This window comes from Artibeus jamaicensis, unplaced genomic scaffold (assembly GCF_021234435.1).
Source record: "Artibeus jamaicensis isolate MK-2021 breed Jamaican fruit bat unplaced genomic scaffold, CSHL_Jam_final scaffold_474, whole genome shotgun sequence".
Taxonomy (NCBI): domain Eukaryota; kingdom Metazoa; phylum Chordata; class Mammalia; order Chiroptera; family Phyllostomidae; genus Artibeus; species Artibeus jamaicensis.
Window position 1 is genome coordinate 36,853,156 of NW_026522046.1, and position 23,510 is coordinate 36,876,665.

The 23,510-nt window shown below is 41.6% G+C and overlaps 1 protein-coding gene across 1 annotated transcript in view; it reads right to left on the reverse strand.

Moving 5' to 3' along the window:
- Nucleotides 1-3,395: 3,395 nt before the first annotated feature.
- Nucleotides 3,396-23,510, reverse strand: part of MRPL39 (mitochondrial ribosomal protein L39) — a 55,333-nt gene continuing 35,218 nt past the window's right edge. The window contains exon 9 of the mRNA XM_053657904.1: nucleotides 3,396-4,097. Coding sequence (XP_053513879.1) covers nucleotides 4,038-4,097 — 60 coding nt within the window. The 3' untranslated portion in view covers nucleotides 3,396-4,037. The remainder of the gene's footprint in view (nucleotides 4,098-23,510) is intronic.

The following is a 23,510-nucleotide window of genomic DNA, read 5'->3' on the forward strand; positions in this document are numbered from 1 at the left end:
CATAAATCCTTTCAAACAAGCAACAGCTGGCCTGAGTGAGCTCCCAGCCCCCTACTTCTTGCTAAGTGGCCCTAGGCACAGCATTAGCAGCAGCCTAGATTCACAGCTTGGCCTTGCCTGGAAATCTAGTAGCAGCTATCTCACACTGCTCTATAGCTCAGGCAGGGTGGTCCTGGGCAAAACACAGGTCAGGGTTGACATTGGCCTGTACCACCTGGGAAATCCCAGGGCCTGTGCACCCAGTGGGCGGCTACAGACCATATCAGAGCACCACCATCCTGCCCCGGCACAGCTGATTCTCCATGGAAGACAGAGGTTGGTGGTCAGTGGTCACACCCAATCTTTCCAACTGACTGGCTGGGTAAACCCCGCTCATTGACCTTCCAACAGCAACCAAAGCTCAACTACAAAAGGAAGGTATACTTGGCCCATAGAAAGGCACACCTCAAATACCCAGCTTGGATGATAGAGGAGGCTGTGCCACTAGACCCTACAGAACGCCTACTACATTAGGCTGCACTTCCAAGATATGGGTCAAAGCAGTTCTACCTAACAGAAACAAACACAGGGAAGATGCCAAAACAAGAAGACAAAGAAACATGGCCCAAATGAAAAAACAGATCAAAACTCCAGAAAAAGAGCTAAATGAAATGGAGATGAGCAATTTCTCAAATGCAGAGTTAAAAACACTGGTTTTAATGACACTCAAGGAAGTTAGTGAGGACCTCAACAATATATGAAAGATCCAGTTAGAAACAAAGGATACACTAATTAAAATAAAGAACAATTCACAGGGAAACAACAGTAGAGTGAATGAAGCCAAAGATCAAATCAATGATTTGGAACATAAGTATGCAAAAACAACCAATCAGAACAAGAAGAAAAAAGAATAGAAAAAAATGAGGATAGTGTAAGACACCTCAGGAACAACTTCAAGAGATCGGACATTCATATCATAGGACTGCCAGAAGGAGAAGAGAAAGAACAAGAAATCAGAAATCTCTTTGAAAACATAATGAAAGAAAAATTCCCTAATTTGGGGAAGGAAATAAACATGCAAGTCCAGAAAGCACAGAGAGTGACAATCAAAATAGATGCAATGAGGCCCACTCTATTCACATAGTAATTAAAATGCCAAAGGTTAAAGATAAAGAGAGAATCTTAAAAGCAGCAAGAGAAAAGCAGTGTTACCTACAGGGTAGTTCCCATAAGCCTGTCAGCTGATTTCTCAGAACAAATTTTGCAGGCTAGAAGGGACTGGCAAGAAATATTTAAAGTCATGAAAAGCAGGGACCTACAGCCAAGATTACTCTACATGGCAAAGATATTGCTTAGAATCAAGGGGAAGATAAAGAGCTTCCTGGACCAGGAAAAACTAAAGGAGTTCATCATCACCAAACCATTAGTATACGAAATGTTAAAGGGAATTATTTAAGCAAAAGAAGAAAATCAATACTATAAACAATAAAATAGCAATAAATACATATCTATCAACAATTTAATCTAACAAACTAAGCAAACAAGAACAGAGAGAATCATGGATACAGAGAGCATTTTGATGGTTGCCAGACTGGAGCAGGGTATAGGAGAATAGGTGAAGAGATGAAGGGATTAAGAAATACAAATAGGTAGTTACAGAGTATGGAATAGGAAATGGGGTAGTCAAAGAACTTATACATATGACCATGACTTGAACAATGATGAAGGGATTGCCTGAGTGAGGAGGGGTGCTGGTGGAGGGAGTCAAAGTGCAAAATATTGGGACAACTGTAACAGAATAATCAATAAAATATAATTTTAAAAAGGTTCTCTGCTTTTAGCAATTCATGTGATTAGATTAGGCACTCTTGAATAATTCAAAATAATCTCCCGATTTTATGGCCAGGAACTTTAATTATATCTGCAAAGTCCCCTTTGTCGTGTAACACAACATATTCACAAATTTGGGGGATTAGGGTACAGATATCTTTAGGGGAGGGAGGGGACATCCTACGGACCACACCCTATATTGAATAGGAGCTAAATGCAGAATGGTGAAGGTATCATCTTTCCCCTCTTCTGACTGAGGAATACCACAAATGATTTCTAGGGAGATATTGGTGAAAAAAATATCAGGAAACAAAATTCAGAGCTACCCACACCAAGCTGCAGACCCCACCTGAAATACAAAGTCATTCTCCCCTAGGGATGGAACACAACCCCCACCTAGGTGAGTGGATCTCGGCACGTCGCCACTGGTTTATACCACCTTGGACAACATAACAGAGATCAGGTCTTCCAGCAACAGCACCGTACCCTCTTAGCTGAGCTATTCCTCCAGGCTGCCGCTGTGCTTCTGTGCTTCCAAAAGTAGATGGCACTGACTGGTGTGGCTCAGTGGATTGGGTATCATTCCACAGACCAAAAAGTCACCAGTTTGATTCCCAGTCAAAACACATGCCTGGGTTGTGGACCAGGTCCCTGGCTGGGGGTGTGAGAGAGGCAACTAATCAAGGTTTCTCTCTCACACAGATGTTTCTCTCCCTATTTCCTTCCCTTCCCCTCTCTCTAAAAAGAAATAAAATCTTTCTTTTTAAAAAAAGTAGGTAGATCACACACAAACAAATCCAGTACCTAATCTGTGAAGCAGTGGAGGAAGTAAGTAAGTCAAAGGCATGGTAGAAAGGGGTGTAATAATCCTCCCACATTCTATGTGATCAGATAAAATTGCTGGGCACAGCCACCCAACCACGAGGAAGCCAGAAAAAGGAATGGCACTGCAAGCATGCAAGAAAGGAAGAAAAAAGAAAGAGAGCAAGGGAGTCAGGGAGGGAGGGAAGAAAGGGTTTGGGGGAGACGGGAGAACTGGCAGGTAGAAAACAAGAAAAAATATACCATAGATATGTCGCAAAAGAAAATTTTCCAAAGTGCTTGAAATTGTTTACAACTTTAACAAAAATGCTCACAGATTTTTTTAACGTATTGAGAAGATTGCAGGTTTAATAAAACAACTTGAGGACCTAATACTGATAACAATATTATCAAAGGCCTAATGAATAAATGTTTAAAATCAGGAAACGTACTACACGTACATGGCTGCAGATTGAATAGTTGACACGGACGAAGGTTGGAGATAGTCACAGTGAAGACAGGTGAAAAAGACAAAGACTGAAAGACTCAGTGGAAAACTAAAATGACGAAATCCGAAATCCGGGTGAAGATGGTCTGGCAAAATTGCTCTCTGAAGTAGGAAACCACACCCCTCCCCAAACAATGTAGAGATAATCACATGAGGAAACACTCATTTACACTTGTAAACACGGTACCGCAGACTTTATTCAGGACCATCGCATCAGGCATAGGGACCACCACAATGGGCCTTTGCAGTGGCGGGAGAGAGATTGGAGTCAACTCCCAACGCGGCCCCAGCATGTGGGAATTTATTGCCATGGAGCCGGGGAGGGGTCGGTGAATGGAAAATTACTGAGAGGAAAAGTCAGGGTACAGAGGATTCTGACGAACCTGACCTGACGGGATTCTTTGCTGAAGACAGGCCCAGGTAATTAGATGTCCCCTGGAGCACAGTGAAGGGTGAGGAGTGTGAGGGTGAGGATGTACCAAGAGTCAGGCTGGTTCTGGTGAAACTGACTTAGCAAGATTCTTTCTAAAACTGGATTCTACAAGCAAGGGCACAGATGGGCTTAAGAGAAGGTTCAGGAGCCTGACTAAAAATCTGGTCAAGCAAAGGGTCTTTGTCCACCTCCTATTCCCCTTGCCTTGTCCTTTTATCAACAGGAGAGGAGCTCTACTCAATTCTCTTACAGGAAAAAATATGGAACAACAATTTCATCTTTACTCTGTCCTTTCAATTTGTTCTCTCCGGGGATAGAGTGATTTATCTGATGGGTGAACTTGGAATTGAGGACTGGAAATGGTGGACGGGTACATTTTGGCCCTTGCTTCCGGTCCTTGGGTTTGTGGAGAGGCACAGCCTGCTCTCCATCGGGAAGCAAGTGAGAGGGCTTTCTGAGAGTGTGAGATGTGGAGAGTAAATCCGTCTAACTCAGGGAGAATGCCATCAATCCATGGGCCTCAGTCCACCAGTCACTGTTTCCAGCCTACAAATAATAAAGATAACATATTAAACTTCAGTAAGTCTGTCTGCTAGGTCTTATTTCTCTCTTGCTTTCAAGTTTGGGAGGAAAAGAAATGGGTGATATTTATCGGTCTTCCTAAATCCCACAAAATCATTTTTATTAAAAATACTCAGCCCTGGCTGGTGTAGCTCAGTGGATTGAGCGCGGGCCTGAAAACCAGAGTATTGAGGTTTGATTCCCAGTCAGGGCACATGCCTTGGTTGCAGGCCAGTTCCCAGCGGGGGACGCATGAGAGGCAACCATACATTGATGTTTCTCTCCCACTCTTTCTCCTTCCCTTCCCCTCTCTCGAAAAATAAATAAATAAAATAAAATAAATATTCAAAGATATAATACAGAAAATCTTTCTAAAATGAAGAAAGAATTTGAATATGCCAAGTAAAAGAGTCTATGTGTTTCAGACTGCAGCTCACTCACAGCTATCCTTTTTCACTGATTGAACTTCAAGGACAAATGAGAAAAACAGTCGTATCTCCCCATGGAAAAAGCAAATCTCTGAAGAGGACCCAGATCTCCTGAAGACAACTACCCATGAAATCCTAGAGGAAGGGTTTGATTTAACAGAAGAGCCAGAATCAAGTCTTTTTGTTTATTTCTTTGACGTTACACTGAGGCAGACTTTCACATTCTTCTCGATTATACAGCTATTTGCTCATGTTGTTTTTTAGTATGTCTGTTTTCCTTTTCTCTTTAGATGGCTCGTCCAGTTGGAATCTATTTTAGTTATCATGGACTAAAGGATGAAATGTGATCTTGTTCTGAGTTTTTAGAAACTGTCTCAATATAATTTTTAAATGATTTATTCTATCTTACATTGATTTGAAATGTCAAGTTAATGAAGATAATAAAAATACCTGTTGGGGGGTGACATGGGATGGGGATCAAAGGCAGAAAACTGTACTTTAACAATTAAAATTTTTTTAAAATATCTATTGAGAACTAGTTGATCCAGTTGCTAAATTCCCTTCATTTTACATCATTGACTGTAATGCACACAAACACCCACACATCTATTTCTGGACTTCCCACTCTGTTTCCTCAGATCAACTGTGTGTTCCTGGACAATAAGTACTATTCTTATTACTGTAGCTTTATGGTACATTTTAATACCAAAAAATGTAAATCCTATTTCTAAATGCCCACCCTCTCCCTACACACACACACACACACACACACACATTATTCTTCTACAAAATTTTCTTTAGCTATTTTCTCTCAGTAAATTTTCACAATGAACTTTGGGTGCATGAAATTGGGTTAATCATAATTCTTTGTCAATCAGACTTATTGCAATAGACCTACCTTACTTTATGTGAGTATTTAGTATTTATTCTATTATTGTTTAATAATGAAATGGATACCCATTAATCCATCACTCAGCCCACAAACAAGAACACTAACTGGCATTACCTACGTCCTCCCATCCTATTTTCTTGGCTGTCCATCCCACACATGCACCTGGAAGTAACCACTTTCCACAATCGTCATCCTTTTCTTACTTTTTAAACCATTTTTTACATATTAGCATGTTTCATCAAATACTTTACTTTACTGGGTTTGTTTTAAACTTTCCTTATTTTTTATTTTTTAAAACTTTTTGTTATTCTATTTCAGTTGTCCCAATTTTCCCCCTTTGTCCTCCTCCACCCAGTCCACCCCCCACTCCCACAGTCAATCTCCACACCGTTGTCCACATCCATGGGTCATTCATACATGTTCTTTGACTAGTCCCTTCCCCTTCTTTCCACCATTACCCCCCTCCCCACTCCCCTCTACTCACTGTTAGTCTGTTCCATGTTTCCATGCCTCTGGTTCTGTTTTGCTCATTAGTTCAAACATGTCCTATTTTTTAGTTATATTATTCTCATGTTTAAATGTATAAATCCAAATCAAGATCCAGAGTGAAACTGATACATTCAGTCAACAAATACATGTGGAGCCCTTACTCTGTACACACAACTGTGATAGAATTTAAAATCAAATGGCAAAAAAGATAAACCTAGTCCTTGTCCATACATGACTTAAAATCTGGGTGAAATATAAGCAAGTGAATAGATATTTACAACTCGGTATGTTAAGGGCAATTACGGAAAAGCAAAAGATGCCATGGAAGTGCACGGAAGAGACCTCACCTTGACTAAGATCTTTGAGAACGTTTTACGGAGGAAGTGACATCTTAGTGTGGGAGCGAGTCAAGACCTTTTCAGCTACCTTTCCTAACTCAGAACATATTAAATCCTCATCCCAGCCATCACAACTTCTCAGTTGTTACTAATACTATCTTATGCTTTATACTAGATACTTTCTATTAGTTTAACATTTTTGCACTTCATATTTTCACTCTCGGGGAAAAAAATGTTGACATTTACTCTTGGACTTTAACAAAATAAGTGAAATGTATCTTTTTTTCAAATGACTTCAACATTCATATTTATGCCTTTTAAGCTGTTATCTCCCTATTTTTCAGTCACAATTTTCCCTGGAAAATTCTGGTTACATATTTTCCCCTGAGCTCTATATTGAATTCTTCCTTCATGTCTTTAGGGACACTGTTATATTAATTACCCCTTGTTGACTGTATCTCTAGCTCTCCCTGTCTTTCTAGCTCTTTCCATTCAGCATATAAATATTAACATGTTTTCTGTTTGAAAAGTTCTTGCTCTTATCTTGGTTCTTGCAGCTACAACCCTGCATCATTCTCTTCATGGCCAACCTACTTCCCAATTGAAAAAGTTGTCTACGTTCTTAAGTCCCTGCTTTGTAAGTGCCTTCCTGCTCTTCCAACCACTGCCAGAAGCCCATTTCTGTCCTCACCTCTCTCTCACCAACACCTTCGAAGGCCTTCTTGTTGCCAGATTCAAAGACTTTTTAAAAATTTTTGTTATTTGACTTCCCTTCCACACCCAACTCTCAAGGACGTCTCCCTCTGTCACCAAATTTTCTCCTCAATTGGCTTTCAAGAACCTTTCATGGGTTTTCCTAACTTTCTTGCCCCTCTACTTTTTCCCTTCCTTCCATCATCTTTTAAGTATTGAGGTTCTCAGGCCTTTGAATAGGCCCTCTCTTCTCAGCTCTTCTGTTCTCAGACTCACACATTGCCTAACTCATATTATATAATCTCCAAGGCACCTACATGCTAGTGGCTCAAACTATATATATATATGAAACCAAAATCAGTGCTCTATGCTCCAGAATACTATATCTCATTATGTTTTTATATCTTCACTTGGATGTCCAATAAACATCTAAGTTCAGTGTGACTTTCTTCTATACCCTTTTCATATTGTCTTGTGTCTGTATTTCTCTCCTCCCAAACCAGCATCCTAAGAACCATCTTTGACACAGCCTTCTTGACCCACATGGTCAGGCATCAAGTACTATTATTCCTGCCCTTCAAGTGTATACCTTCTCTAACTCCCTGCCACTGACTTAATTCAGGCTCCCACAATTCACCAAGTGGATCATTATCAAGGTCTTCTGCTGTCTCCATTCTTGCTTCACTCCAATTCATTAATTGGATTCATCACAGAATGTTTTCCCTAAAACACAAACATGGTCCTGCCACTTACACATTCACATTTTCTAACCATTCTTCACTGCCCTGAACACAAAATTCCAACACCTTAACCTGGTACGCAGACAGTTCCTAATGTAGCTCCTTCCACTCATTGCAGTCTTATCGCAGCCCCATCCATACACACAGTCTCACACAACCATTGTCCCTAACGAGGAAAAGTTCCCTCTAACTTAAAAGCACAAAACCTACCTTTCCGTCTTTAGCCGGCCAACTCCTACTTATGCTCTCAGATGTCTCATATACTGCTGCCTATCCTTCCCACCAGGAGACTGTGCCTGACAATTGTACCGCTTATTATCAGTTACATATTTTCTCAAGTGCTTATATAGCTCTTATAATCAATTTTATTATAACAGTTATAATATTTAAAAGCCTTTGATGGTCAACTAGGAATCCAATGAAGTTAGGAATCATGGCTTAATAATATTTCTGCCCTGAGGGCCTATCACCAGTACCTTGTGATCACGATGTAGATGCATAGCTTTCCGTGAAAGAAAGGCAAGTAGTTCAGCACAGATGAGGATTTACAGAAAAATGAGCAGATCATGAGAGATCTTGTATGTCACATAAGGTCTTCCAAAGTCATCAAAGTCTTTTCAGCATGAAATGATTTGATCCAATGTACATGTTTAGAACCTCATCCTCATGGCCATGTGGTAAACTACTAACAGAAGGATAGAACTGGATGAACAAGAGGCTTGAAATGATCCCAGTGAAAGATGATGAAAACCAAGTTCATGACGGTGAGGATGAAGAGTGGAAGACAGACATAAAAGATATTTGAGAAGAAATGGACTAAATGGCCAATCCAATAGACGGGTTAATGAGGCATTAAGAACCATCTCCAAGCTTCTGGCTTGACTGAATAGAAAGATGGATTATTCACTGGTAAACCATCAAATCATATTAAGCATAGGCTCCAAACAGGCAATACACCTACCAGGTGATAAAACCACAAGATAAATAAATAAAACATAGTCCCTGCCCTCCATAGCACGTAGTGAAAGACAAACCTGTCATGGAATGCAATAATTGTTATTCTAGACCTACAGGCACGGCTCTACAGGGAAAGAGGATTATGCTTCCCCAACTGTGAAGGCGAACGGAATAAACGCTGCCACTAGCTCATTATATCTGATATCTGCCACAATAAGGCTGAGACCCTGGCTCCCCAGATCACATCAGAAAAATGGCCACTGCTCCCCAAATCATGACTCTTACATCCTCACAACCCAGGAGTCAATGTCACTCCCAGAGAATCTGACATGTCCTATCAAGTCACTGCAACCTGCCTCCAGTGTGAATGGCAACAAAAAACCTTTTCCATCTGCTACTGCCCATGTGCCCATGAATTTCCCCCAAGGAACACTAATCCAGTAGGTTTGGTGTTATTAAACCACTGACTCCACAGAAAACAGCTACAGCCTAGTTCTTAAAGCAGTGGACTGTGGTCAACCGAATGCTTGGACCTCACTCCACTATGTAATTTTGATGAGAGGAAGTGAAGGCACTTAACACTCTGACAAATTAAAGCAAAAGTTTTGTTACAGAAGACAAATAATGTAGTAATGGGAAGAGAATAAGAAAAAGAAAAACAGGAAACTCCACAGTGCATCCAGAACCCTCATTCACACAACCTGGAGACACAAGAGTAGTAAAACTGAAGGGCTAATCAGCTGTAGCCAGAAGGGGCACACGTAGCTTCCACCACTGGCATAACACAAAAGATGATCTTACTGCCTTCATGGTACTAGGCTTCTTACACCCTCGGAAGTGCCATACTCACACAGGTAGCAACTCCTAGAATAAAATCTGACTGTTGCTTAGCAAATTTTCCTAATTCAAGAATATGCAACATGCACAAAAATTAACTCAAAGTGCGTCACAGACCTAAATGTAAAATGCAAAACTATAAAACACCTAGAAGGTAACAAAGAAAACACCTTAAATGATTTTGAGTATGGTAGTGACTTCTTAGATACTCACCAAAGGCATGATCTATGAAAGAAACAATTGACAAGCTGAACTTCATTTAAAGTAAAAACTTCTACTATGTAAAATATGTCAAGGAAATGAGAAGACAAGCCACGGACTGGGATCAAATATTTGCAAAAGACATATCTGGTGAGAGACTGTTATACAAAATATATGAAGAACTATTAAAGTTCAACAATGAAAAAATAAGCAATCTGATTTAAAAATAGGGCAAAGAGTTCAACAGACACATCACCAAAAATGATATGCAAATGACTAGCACGTGTATGAAAAGATGCTCCACATCATATGTCACTAGGGAAATGCAAGGGAAAACAACAAGATATTACTTCACATGTAATAGAATGTTCAAGATCCTGAACACCGACAACTCCAGGAGCTGTCAAGGCTGTGGAGTGACAGGAACTCTTATTTATTGCTGGTGGGAATGCAAACAGGAACAGCCTCTTTGGCAGTTTCTTACAAAACTAAATGTACATTTACCATACAATCCAGCAATCATGCTCCTTGGTATTTACCCAAAAGAACTGAAAATATATGTCCCCACAAAAACCTGCACACAGATGTTTATAGCATCTATATTCATAATTTCCAAACTTGGAAGCAACCAAGAGGTCCTCCAGTACTTGAATGGAGAAACTGTAGCATATCTAGACAATGGAACATTCCGGTTTTAAAAGAAATGAGCATCAAGCCATGAAAAGACATTGAGTAATTTAAAATGCATATTACTAAGTGAAAGTAGCCAATCTGGAAAGGCTACGTACTATATAATCCCACATATATGACGTTCTGGAAAAGCCAAAACTATGGGGACAGGATAAACATCAGTGGTAGCCAGGGGTTGGAGTGGGAGGCAGGGATGAAGAGGAAGAGTGCAGAGGATTTTTATGGCAATGAAAATACTCTGAATGATACTATAATGGCAGACACAGGCCATGTATTTGACTAAACCCACAGCATGTACAACCCTAAGAGTGAACCAAGGTTAACTACGGATTTGGAATGACTATGATGTATCAGTGTTGGTTCATCAATCACAACAAATGTACAACCCAGGTGGGGGTTGTGGATAACGGGTACGGGGGGGGGGGTGGGCAGGGGGGGGGCTATGCATGTGGAGAGACAGCAGTTATTTGTGAAAGCTCTGTGCCTTATTCTCAATTTTGCTGTGACCCTAAAACTGCTCTAAAATGTAAAGTCTTAAAAAAACAGAATATGTAGCCTGTCCTGGATATTGTTGTTCATGCTTGAACACTCGCCCAGGAGATACATCATGCCAAGATGTTTAACTCCCTGAAAGATTGTATTAGTGTTTGCACACAATTTAGTCCTGCCAGGAGGCAAATGTTGTTTATAGATGAATGTATTCACACCTTTTCTCTGTATGATATAAACATCCCACAGGGGATGTGTAGTCCAATTATTTTGTTAAAAATTCCCTGTAATAATTTCTCTTTGTTTGCTACTACTTAGTACATAATTAAGTTCACTTGTTTAATTTGCTTTCAATTTTTTGTTATTGTATTTCTTAATTGAGTTATTTTTGTTTCATGTGTTTTCATAAGTCATTTGCATGGTTTCAAACCCAAATATACAAAACAAAGTACATCATATGGATCTTCTGTTTTCTACAAATTGACCCAATGGAAGACTTTCTGAATTCTTTTATATCATTTCTTAAGTAGAGTAATTTGTGAGTATAATTTCCAAGGACAGTGGTAAAGACATCATGTAAATGCAGCAAGAGTGGACATTTACAAAAACAAGAAGAAAGCAACAAAGGACTTCAAGATTTAAAACTGTCAAATCTAGCTTACCAAGAAGAGTGGCTAAAACTTAAAAAGCAGTCAGCCAGATTTTTCTAACAGTTTAGTTTATCCCATGTTAACAACGATCTTTCCAATGGTCATAGGTTGGTAGTCCACTGCCAGAAGTCGTCTGCTTTTTCTGTTGATCTTGGATTAGCAGTCTACTGACTAGCAGGAAGGCATTTGTTTATGGACTGAAATATTCCTGTGTAGTCTGAGCCTCAGAGTCTTGGTGCAGCCCTTTCCTCTATGGTCCTAAGGTGGCTTTTCTTGGATGTCTCTTTCAAATTACACAATTACTAGCCTGTAGCTTATAGGAGAAGCCCTCTAGCAGCATGAAGGGGAGGTAGGAGCCACCTCACTAAAAACAGTAACAACAGAGAACAATAGAGAATGGAGAAGAGAAAATATATGTGTGTGTGTTCTTTCTTGGGGTAACATAAATGTTATTATTTTTTAAGAACTCAGATAATGATAAAGCATTATTATGTATTTGAAAATATTTTGCCAACTATAAGCACACTGACAAATCTTTAGGACTTTTCAATTTCATCCCTAAAGTATGAGCCACAAAAGACACTAATAGACAAGTATATTTTAATCTAGAAGTGAAATTTCATATAACTCTGTTAAATCTTTGTATCCATTCTTACACACGAGTATGAGTATATTTCTACCCACCCTAAAGCAAAAGATATATATCACTGAAACACATTTTTATGTATACTTTCTATGTACCTTAAAATTCACTGACTTCCAATGTTTGTGTCTAAACTGTAGACTAGCACTTATAATATAATTGAACTAATTTAAAAATATGGGACTTACCAAATATATTTCAATGTTTACAGCATCCTCCTTACGTAAGATGAGGGATTAAGCTATTAGCACTCCCTACAAACCATCTGGGAAGAATCAAGGATGAACTGGGTGTCCAAGATGCCTGACACTGCTATCTCTCTGAATTTAGCATCTGTTCTGAGGAAGGCAATATCAAAAATTCTTGTTAGAGAAGACTGGTCTCACTATCAAACGATAAATGTAGCCTGAGCTATTTTATTAACAAAAGTGGCAATGCAGTGATTTTTAAAAAACAGAGCCAACAATAAATTATAAGCAGTAAGAACTTCAGTACTCCCCAAAGTAAGGAGTCTTTGTTTCACTTAAACCAAGAGCATGACAAGCGGCAGCAAAAAGCACAACGTTAACAGGCACTCAGGGATTAAAAGAATCAATAAGGTGAAACTTTTTGTCTCTGAGCAGAAATACAAAAGTCAAAGAACAATTATTTTTTACATTGAGAGCAGACTATCTAAAAGTAGTTTTATAGTTTTTAGTCCTTTTCTATTATATGTAAGCTTCTTTTGTTTATTATCATCATTGCATTTTTCTGTGTGTATGTATATGATACATAATGAGAGGGAAGAGTACAGTGTTAATAACAACGTTTCAAGGAATAAACTTTGCTTTAAAAAAAGAAACTACGACCACTACATACTAACCCTGGGAATGGGAGGGGCGGACTTCTGTGGGGCACCTCATAGACAGAGAGCTACCTGAGTCCTCAGAGGTACCTGATGGGGAGAGAGGTCTTACCATTAAAACCTCATCACGAGGCAACATCACCACTGCACAGTGTGACATCCGGGAGGTGAGCAGCTCATAGAAAGCAGTGCCTCCCTGGTTCGCTGCTCACTGGGGATTTGACTCAGTTTAGACGCCTTTGTGATACTCCCTTCTAAAGACATTCTAGCAGTATGATGTTGGTGTATGGTGTAAGGAACATCAGAGACCTTCCCTGCCATAATCTGTAATTCTCCTTGTGAGCACAGACACACAGGGATTTCCCGTGACCAACTTGGGAACCTGTGTTTGAATCGGGAAGTAAGAAGAAATTTGTATGGCCTAAATTCAAGCCACTTGTGATGACTGATTTTATGTTTCTAGTTGGACAGGCCACGGGCCCCAGATATTTGGTCAAAAACTATTCTAGATATTTATGTGAAGGTATTTTTTAAATGAAATTAGCATTTAAATCAGTAGCCTTTGAGTAAAGCAGATTACTGTCCCTAATATGGCTGGACTTCATCTAATCCCTAGAAGGTCTCACTGACCTCCCCCAGAAGAAGCAGGAATGCAGCCAACAAACCGCCTACAGACTCAAACTGCAACATCAGCAGGGCTTCCCTGGCTCTCCAGCCTGCTGGTCTACCCCACAAACTTTGGACGTGTCAGCCTCTGCCATCACATGAGCAAATTCCTTAAAATAAATCTCTCTAACGCATACACACTCATACATGTACATACACACATACAAATACTCTGTGGGTTCTGTTTTTCTTGAGAACCCTGACTAACACACTGTTTAAATTTGCATTGAGGGAATGCTAGCATTGGATCTTGCCAATACCTGGGAGATAAAAATGGTCACTTGGTGAAAACTAGTTTAGCCTAAGGGAAAAACAGTTTCTGTCTCTGAGCACCAAGGTTTTCTGTGGGGCTTCAGACATTCTCCTGTGCTGTGCCGTGCTAATTCTTGGTGTAGAGGGACAGTGCTGGGAACAGCAGTGACCTGGGGCCTCAGAACAGATGCTCCAGCACCATGGATACTTGCTCACTCTGCTTTGATGCTTTGGCACAGTTTGCCCATGTGGTAGGACAAGATTCTGATCTTTATCTAGCTATATTCCTCAGATCTGTCATTACTCAGCCTTGACCTTCTCTGGATCACCATCCCTCACAAAGAACCCAAATGATTTGTAAAGATACTCTAAAGTGTTCATCCTTGAGAGAAGTCATGTGGTATTCTTGCCTAGACTAATCACTAGAGAGGCACATCTATTTTACTGGCAACAGTGAAGTTTATGCCCCTAAAACACCAGGGTGAGCAAGTGTCCACCTGCAAGTTCTGTTTGCTTGTCTTCTCAGTAAGTTCCCTCTCACTGTTTAGAGAACATAAACAGAAGGAGCGGAGTGGTCATAGTAGTACAAATTCTTAAGATACAGGCAGGCTCAATGAATTCCAGAAATAAAAATAGGGCTCTTACTGTTTGGAGAACATAAACAGAAAGAGCAGAGTGGTCATAGTAGTACAAATTCTTAAGATACAGGCAGGCTCAGTGAATTCCAGAAATGAAAATAAAGCCATTGTGGCTGAAATATAGTTAAGAATGGGCAACTTATGGGAGTAAAAGGCAGAAAACTGTACTTGAACAACAATTAATAATTTTTTTAAAAGAATAGGCAATTTATACAAGGTGAGATCCAAAAAGGAAGTGGGACCCAGCTACAGGGCTTAGCAGATCAAATTGGAAGATAGAAATTTCTTCTGAGTGCAATGGCAAGTTATTGAAGAGTTTGGGGTAAGGATGTAACATTTCAGGTAGGTTTCTAAAAGATCACCCTGGCTATGTATCCGCTACGGGAGGGAAAAGGGGGGACTAAGACGGTTGACTAAGCAACAGAAGAGGGTGGTTTGGACTAGGGCGGTAGCAGTAGAGATGAACAGAAGTTCATGGGGTTAGGCATGGTTTGGAGGTACAGCTATAGAATTTTTAATAAATGGAATATGTGGGGCAAGAGAAAGCAAGAAATCAGGGATGCTTGAGCAATAAAGTGGATGGTGGCACCAGTTACTAAGATGGGCAAGATGAGAGAGGAATAAATTTGGCCATGTAAATCAAAAACTCTGAACTTCAGAACTGAAAAATTAATTTCTGCTATTCTTTAAATAAAGGCATTCATAAGTCAATGGATTTTTATGAATGTGCATACATATGTGATAGCAATCCACAAAATACTTTAGTATATTCTAAATGCTTTATTACCATACATAGACCCTCAATTTGTTGACCCAAAATTGCATTCCTCTTTAGATTACCTTCACATATATATACTTGCTACCTTTCTGTTGGCCCTGGTCTCTTAGAAAGTTAATTTAATTGAGGCCTTATTAATAATTTGTGCTTAACACTAAGTCTCAGGCTAAGTATCATGAAGAATAGTAATGCTCTAACTAAAGCATGAGTTGAGCCCTAACTGGTGTGGCTCATGCATCGGGCGTCCTCCCATAAACCAAAGGGTCATGGGTTTGATTCCTGATCAAGGCACGTGCCTGGGTTGCGGGCCCAGTTCCCAGCTGGGAGCATGCAAGAGGCAACCAATCCATGTTTCTCTTGCACATCAATGTTTCTTTCCCTCTCTTTCTCCCTCCCTCCCTCCCTCCCTCCCTCCCTCCCTCCCTCCCTCCCTCCCTCTCTCCCAAGAAATAAATAAAAAGTCTTTTTAAAGAACAAACATGAATTGAATTCTGGAAGATGTTACATTTCTCATTAGCAAGACCAAAATAAACAATGATAATGCAACTACATAATGAAATCGAGTGGTAAGTACAATATTAAATACGAAAGTCAATAACAGAGTTGGGACAAAAAGTTTAGACTCTGAAGGCTGGAAAAGTCAGAAAAGATTTGTGGAAGAATAAGTATGCAGAACTCCAACAAAAAGCTGTGTTCAAAAGACAAGGTAGAAATCAGCCCGCCTAAAGCTCTGTTCACTAATATCAAATATATTGGATACTTCTACAGAAGTCTTCCAATTAGGAAGACATTTTAGGAAGAAAAAAAAAAAAGACAGTGGAGAGTGATTTACTATGAGTGACTCATCAGTTCACCAACTGAAGCTGAGAACAGTAGGCCAGGCCAGTAGAGATAAGAACAAGGCTGAAGTCAGATACTGAATAAAGTGAGTGCCATGGGGCAGGGCGGAAGGGGGGGTATGAATTTTCTCTGTACATGATGATAGTAGACAGAACGTTTCCCTGCCATCATTGTTCATAAACCAAAATATTTTCAGGATCTAAGTTCAGACCTGAGACCTTAATTTTTCTTCCATTGCATGAAATTTTCCAACAGACTGACAACAAGGCTTCCCAAAACATAAAAAAAGAAGACAAAGAAATGGGCCTAAAATAAAATAACAACAAAGTCATTATCAAAAAGTTTAACCATTAAGGTTGTGAAAGAAGTTATCTACAGAAGGCAGCTTCTCATGAGATAACTGGAACATATCAGTGATTAGAATTAGGACTCAGCCAATCAGAGCCTGTAGGTGACCACAATAAATACCACTCTTGTATCCAGAAAGGTGACTTTATCCTCCTGGGCTTCGGGTGTGGCCGAATTGGAAAGACACAGATGCAAGTTAATCCTCTGTAGTCTGTAAACTGCAATCCTTTGAATAATGATTAAAAAAAAGATTAAAAAAACAAAAAAAAACAGCCCCTCCTTTAGCCCCTGGAAGGGAAAGGCATCCCAGAATTTGAGAGTGTCACATACACTCAGACCAGTACCCCATTCACAGAAACGTGGGTGAGAAAAACACAGACTCCAGGTTTGAGCTTCCAAAATGTTATAGACAGTGAAAGGAATAAAATTAAATTAGGATAGGAAAAAACAACAACAACTTCTGGTGCTCTGAGATTGAAAAATAAAACAAACACTATTTATTAAGTTTGAACATCTGTGAGGCAACATTTTTAGCCTCAGGCATTAATTGTGGTTGCGCCAGTGGTGGGTCTAGAGGAAGCGGACCCAGCCCGAGTCTTCCCCAGGGACAGAGAGTACCCACAAGTTCACAGAGCAATGAATTAGCTCCATTTTACTGTCCAACAGAGTGAAGAGTGTGCTACATTAAATAAGCTGGTCCATCCTCAAATGTTGGTCTGTTTCTTCAACCACCATCTAAAAAGTATTATCCACTCTGAAAAATGTGTCTCATATTCTTCCAAAAGGCTGAGCTTCAACATGAGTGTAGTACCAACCCTCTGGGGATTTTTTAAAATATTATTTTTCCATGATTAATTTTTTAAGGAGAAAAATTACAGGCTGGTTCCTAACCATTCCCTGTGATTATTGTGGTAGCTGCAGAATTTCATGAACTTATGGTGTTCTTAGCAAGGCTTCTTCATTGACAGGTAGTCGTGCCAGCTGCCACAATCTAGTCATCATTATCTACAATGACAAAAGAGCATAGGTGGATGACTTAGACACCAAGCACTCATTTTCTCAGTTCTGGTGGCTGGAAAATCCAAGATCAAGGTCAAGCAGGATTCAGTATTTGGTGAGAGCTCTCTTCCTTGCTTGGAGGTGGCCACCAACCCATTACGTACTCACATGACCTCTTGCTCGAGCGACTATACCAAGTGAGGGAGCTCTGGGGTCTCTACCTCTCTTTCATAAGAGATTAGAACCCCCTCTTATGAACTCATTTACCCTTTATCACCTCCTCTCAGGCCCTGTACCCCTAATACATTCAAACTAGGGGGGTGGGGCTTCAATACACAAATTGGGTGCAGGGACATAATTCACTCCATAGCAATCCCCAGTGGAAGACATTATCCTCATTCTACAAATGAAGAAACTGAGACACAGAGGGGTTAAACCCCAGGCCCCACAGCTAGAACTAGTATAAAATGCAAGTTGGTTGGACTCCAAAAAACCATGTATCTGTCCACTGTACTAGATGTCCCAAACTAGGACCTAATATGAGAAAAGGGAAATTTGGACAGGCTTTGCCAGTGTCTCTAGCCAGCAGAGAGGCATGGCTCACCCGGGTGGGCATCATGACTCCTTCCTGCACCGCCCACTGCCCTTCTCCAGCTCCCAGACGCAGCATCTGTCTGCAGGCGGTGAGACTGTGCTATGGAGCTGTGTGTCCCAGGCTGAGCTGGGTCTGAACCTCATCCCCACTACTAACGACAACCTGAAGCAAAGTGTTGAATCTCTCTGCCTCCGCGTCCCTCCGTCCTATGATCATAGCGAGGACCAACAAGTCAATAGATATGAGGAGTTTTAGAACAGGGCCTGGCACATGGTGGCTGCTTTATAAATGTCACCTGTCATCATTCTTTTTTCAATGGCAGTGAAGAGGGAAAAGGGTTTTTTAATGCTCCCTTAACCACCCTGGCTCATCTCTAAGTTAAGGGATATGTGTTCTGATATACATTTAGGGGTTCTGGAAACTCATTTTCTGACATCAGCTTAATAGATGATTCTAAAATGTCTTTTGCCTTCTGGCTGGAGATCCAAGTTTCCGAGACCCGAGCTGGAATCCAGCTGTGGCCCCCTCTTATCTACCGAAAAGTGAGTCACACAGTGAGGATGCTAAATCCATTCTTAACATTCCCTCCTCTTCTCCACCTCTTCCTCCCCTTCTCCCCCCACCCATAGTTTTTTCTTTGCCCTTCAGGTCTAGAATTTTATTGAACCGAGGCTCAAGAACGAGCTGCTGAAGTAGGCAGGCAATCTAAGCGTGCCATGGTTTTAGATCTATTGTATCCATTTTTATCCAATGTGTCAAATGACTTGCCCCAGGAAAATGCCCCCCCACCCCCGCTTTCTTGAAAGAATGGGGAGGGTAAAGAAGGAGGTGATGAAGCCCAAATTAAAAATGAATGAAGTCATATATGCTCCAGGAATGTGTCCTGGGGATGAGACGGAATGTTGGTGTGGCCAAACTTAAAGAAGATTGGAGTGCTATATTTTAGCACACCCAAGTATAAGTGTGGGTAATAGGCAAGGCACGAATGTGCTCAAGCCCCCCCCCACACACACACACACACACACACGTGCCAAAACAAACGCTCACTCTTGAAGATAAAGATGGGAGGGGTCACACGGTGGAGTCCCTGGGCCTTTTCTCCCACCGTTCAGGAGTCGCCTCATCTGACTCCGTGGAGGAGGCCCCCTCTTTCTCATCTGCAAGGACTGTGTAGACACCCCCGCCACCCAGTTGCAAAAAAGTGCTACTTCCCTCCACGGGCCTTGGAGGCGCATTTGAATGCGTTTCCTTTTCATTAAGAACAAAGGTTGGAGTCCAAGCCTTGCAGCATGGGGACAGGAAAGTACACCGCACATGTAGATTAAAAAAAAACAGACAGAATGACCCACGAGAAAGAAAAAGGGGAAAACCACCAATCCTCCGGGCACTGGGCTTTTTCGACTTTTCCTTTAAAAAGAAAAAAGTTTTTCAAGCTGTAGGTTCCAAGAACAGGCAGGAGGGGGGCGAGGGGTGGGGGTTTACAGAAAAGGCGCCTGGTCGGTTATGAGTCACAAGCGGGTTATAAAAGGGTCGCACGTTCGCAGGCGCGGGCTTCCTGTGCGCAGCCAGCCAGGGCGCAGTGCGACTCGCCACGTCGGGCGGGCGCCTCTAGCCGTGGACCCGAGCGGACCTGCAGCAGAATCCCCAGCACACAGTGTGAGGAAGAAAGGAGGACTCTCCGGTCCGGCAGGTACGCGGATTTGCCCTGGCCCTCCGCCTGCCCTCTTCTTTCAGCAGCCGAGAATCAGCAGGCAGGCAGCCAGCCAGCCAGCCAGCGTCTGGGGCGGGGGATGGGGTGGAGCGCACGTGGCTGCCAAGTGCCCAGCCCGGACCCAGACTGAGGGGCACTGTCCGTGGGACCTCACCCAGGACAGGACGTCGCTCAGGAAGGGTTCCTGGGGAAGAGAGGGCGCTAAAGACCTTGCGCTGAGCCTCTCCAGTGTTTCCTTAGTTGGGAGAGGGGATACCTGCAACCTGGCGCGAGCCCGGCTTAGCTACTGGAGCAACCAGAATGTGCAGGCAGAACACGCTTAGGAGCAGGGTGGGTCAAATGGGATCGCCTTGGAAACGGGTGTTTTTTCTATTTTCTTTTTAAAAGTAACTAATACTATACTCGAATTTTATAAAAGTTAGAATCGTAACATATTAGATGTCATATCTCCAATTAATATACATGAAGACTTAGCAAAAGTTCAGTGAGCTTCTGTATTTATTGGCTTCCATTATGTCAGGGTGCATTGTTAGAGCACACTGATTATCTTTCTTTATTCTCTCAAAACTCTGGTGGGTGCCAATCTTCCACATTTTACAGCTAAACAAGAATATCGGGATGATTGTGAACAAAATGTAACCTGAAATTGCGGAAACTGACACCTGACAAGGATGTAAGTGAGGATCCAATCCTTAAAAAGTAGTAACTGGGGCCCGAAGAAGTTAAGTTACTTCTTTAACCTTACACAGCAGATCCGGGAAACCATGTGATTTGAGGAGGCCAGAGGTATTTAACTTAGTTCATATTTTGTGTCAAATGAGGCTAAGGGGAGATACACTTTCTGCATGAAATTTTATGTCACTGTTTCAAACCTAAGTTACTCCTTAGTATCTCTGTTCATTACTCTGAAGTAGTGTCTCGTATGTACCTTTAATAGAATATGTAATCTAAACAAATGAGAGCAGCCGAGCTTTAAATAATCACGGGACTGGTCTTCTAAATAGATATGTATACAGCATTTAATGGCTTATCTATGTGAACAGTAATATAAGCTAAAAACCTGCCACGGCAATTTCCTGCCTATTGTCTAATGTGACAGCCACAATAATAGGAAATGGGCAGGCAGGTGGTGTTATCCCCATTTTGCCCATGAGGACTTGTGGCTCAGAGAATTTGTGTTTTCTCTAGTGAGGTCACTAGGTCCTCGGTGTAAAGCCTGCTTTTGGTACGGATGTGGGATGTGGAACGTGGGGGGCAGAGGGGGCAGACCACAGGCCTTTGGTCTCGCGGTGCAGGCTCATTTCAGTTACTGGCTGCATCCCTGATGTCTTTCAGAGGACAAAGCACGTTTAGTAATTACTTCTGCTGCAAGGACTACCTTAGAAAGGCCAATAATAACCAAGTTCCTTCACACGGTGGGGCCAGCTCCCCCTGGACACAGGAAAGAGCTTCCTAACCACACGCACTGAGAAACAGAAACACGAGCACTGGCCGAGACCTAGACCGTTTCAAGGCAGCACAGTAACACCAGCACAGACTTCTACTCTTGATTCTACCTGACTGATCAGGTGTAAAAAGTATAACTTATTGGTCTTGAAAAAAAGCAAAATCCCCGAGAGTCACATTCCCTTTATGGGAAGGCCATCATCTGTCTGCCTGGGCCAGACACTCCTGGATGAGGGAGAGGAGATAGACGTGAGTGAGCCCTACACTCGTGAATGTGAGAGGACAGACTCACAGGACATGTCTCTGTGGTTTTACATCATTTCTAATGCAGTGGCATCAATACTTAGACTGGGTAGAATGTGCTGTGAATTTCGCCATTCTTTACTTTCCAATGGCAAACATGGAAAATTAGTAACTTTTCATCTTTCTTCACAGCCCATCAAATCAGTCTTCTGTGAATCAAAAAAAAAAACCCACCCCAAAAGGCCCTAGGTTTTAACTTTTGAAGTTTTTCATCAGCTATTTTATGTTATAACTAAGATCTACCATTCAATTTAAAGGAGGGTTTTCATTTTAGAGTTAACAGTTCTTCACTCCATTTTTCCTACCTCCAATCTAATAGAGAATATCAATGCTTTTCCCCCCAAAATTTTAAGTGCATCCTCACACACAATTTTGCATTCAGATCAGTGGGCTCCAGGCTTCTTAAGTTTCAGCCATGACCCTCCTGGGGTTGGAGCTTCATTATCCCTTTGTAAGCCTAAGAGGACTGAAATATTGAGTAGCTTGAATGGTAGAGTGGTGTGCGGACCTTTTACCTTGCACCTAGACGAAGCACCTCTGTCTTTGACTCAGGGTGTCTGTCTCTACATTTGTGTGAGTTATTGGCTATTGCTTCGTTGAAACGACTGATTTTAATAACTTGACTGCAATGATGTTAGGCTTCCAGCCCACAGTGCAGAAAACACTGGCCTAAGAATGATGACAGGTTTCTAGTCCCAACTCTGCGTAAATTCCTCTGCCTCAGTTTTCACATCTCTAAAATGGGTGGCTGGGACTGAGTCATTTCTAAAGTGCCTTGAACTGATGAAATTCTATAATTCCAGTATGATTGACACTTCACCTCACTTTCTTATATATATATCTCGTAAGATGCAGCTGAACTCAGTGAACTCGTATTCTCTATGTGCAGATGGTCAGGGTAAGTGAGGACCAGCATAGCTGACTACAGAATGCTTGTTTGCCTCCCACCAAACCTACTGGCCTCAAAACTATCACATGTTTGCTAAAATTGGGTGGAATAAGAAAACTGTGAGACTTTTTTTTCTCAAAGAAAAATATTAAATTTTAAAAGTCTCTCTTTATCCCACCTTTTCACTGACAACACCTTTCTCATACATATTCCTTTTATCTCAGACTCCTAAGGAAATGCAATACTTTTAATCTTATCACTGCCATGTAATTCTCACCTACCCTTGTCTTTGAACTTACAATATTCAGGGCCTTGACCAAAACCACCCCCAAAGCAGGTTTATCCTCCAATCAACATATTACATGTCTGAGCAGGTCATCCCCCAAAGCAGGTTTATCCTCCAATCAACATATCACATGTCTGGGCAGGTCATCATGCTCACTCACAACCCCTTTGAACCAAAAGGCACAATTCCTACTTTACCCACAATGACATCCTCACCAGGGAATGAGGCTTAACACTGGTCAGGCGGCGTGGTTTTGGGCATATTGTGAGTATCTGAGCCCGTTCTGAAAGACAGTACCCACATGTGGGTACATGGGGTTAAGCCAACGGCAGGAGAAACAGGACTAAAGAATATCAAGCAGCTGATGCAATGGCATTGTGACGCTGTGTTTGGATAAGGTGGATGATGCACAGGGACATTTGTGCCATTTCTCCGTAGGTGAGAGTGGCCCATACACATAGAGGTTTCTGGCCATCTTAACAAAGTGCTGTGCTCCTCGGTGCTGCTCGGCCACCACCAGGCCAGCACACTGCGCAGGTCTGTGTCCCAGCCCCGCCTTCCCCACCAGTGTCTCTAACCTGTTAACTTCACTTGTCCGAGCCACACTGCCCCAGATGTACCTAGAGAGGATTAGAACACTCGTTCTTAGGATGGTTACCAGGAATAAGCGAGTTTGTGTGTATCAAGAGACAAACGAGTGCCTGGCCCAGGAGGCGCCCTGCATTAAGTGTTTGCAGTACTGGGTATGCATTTCTG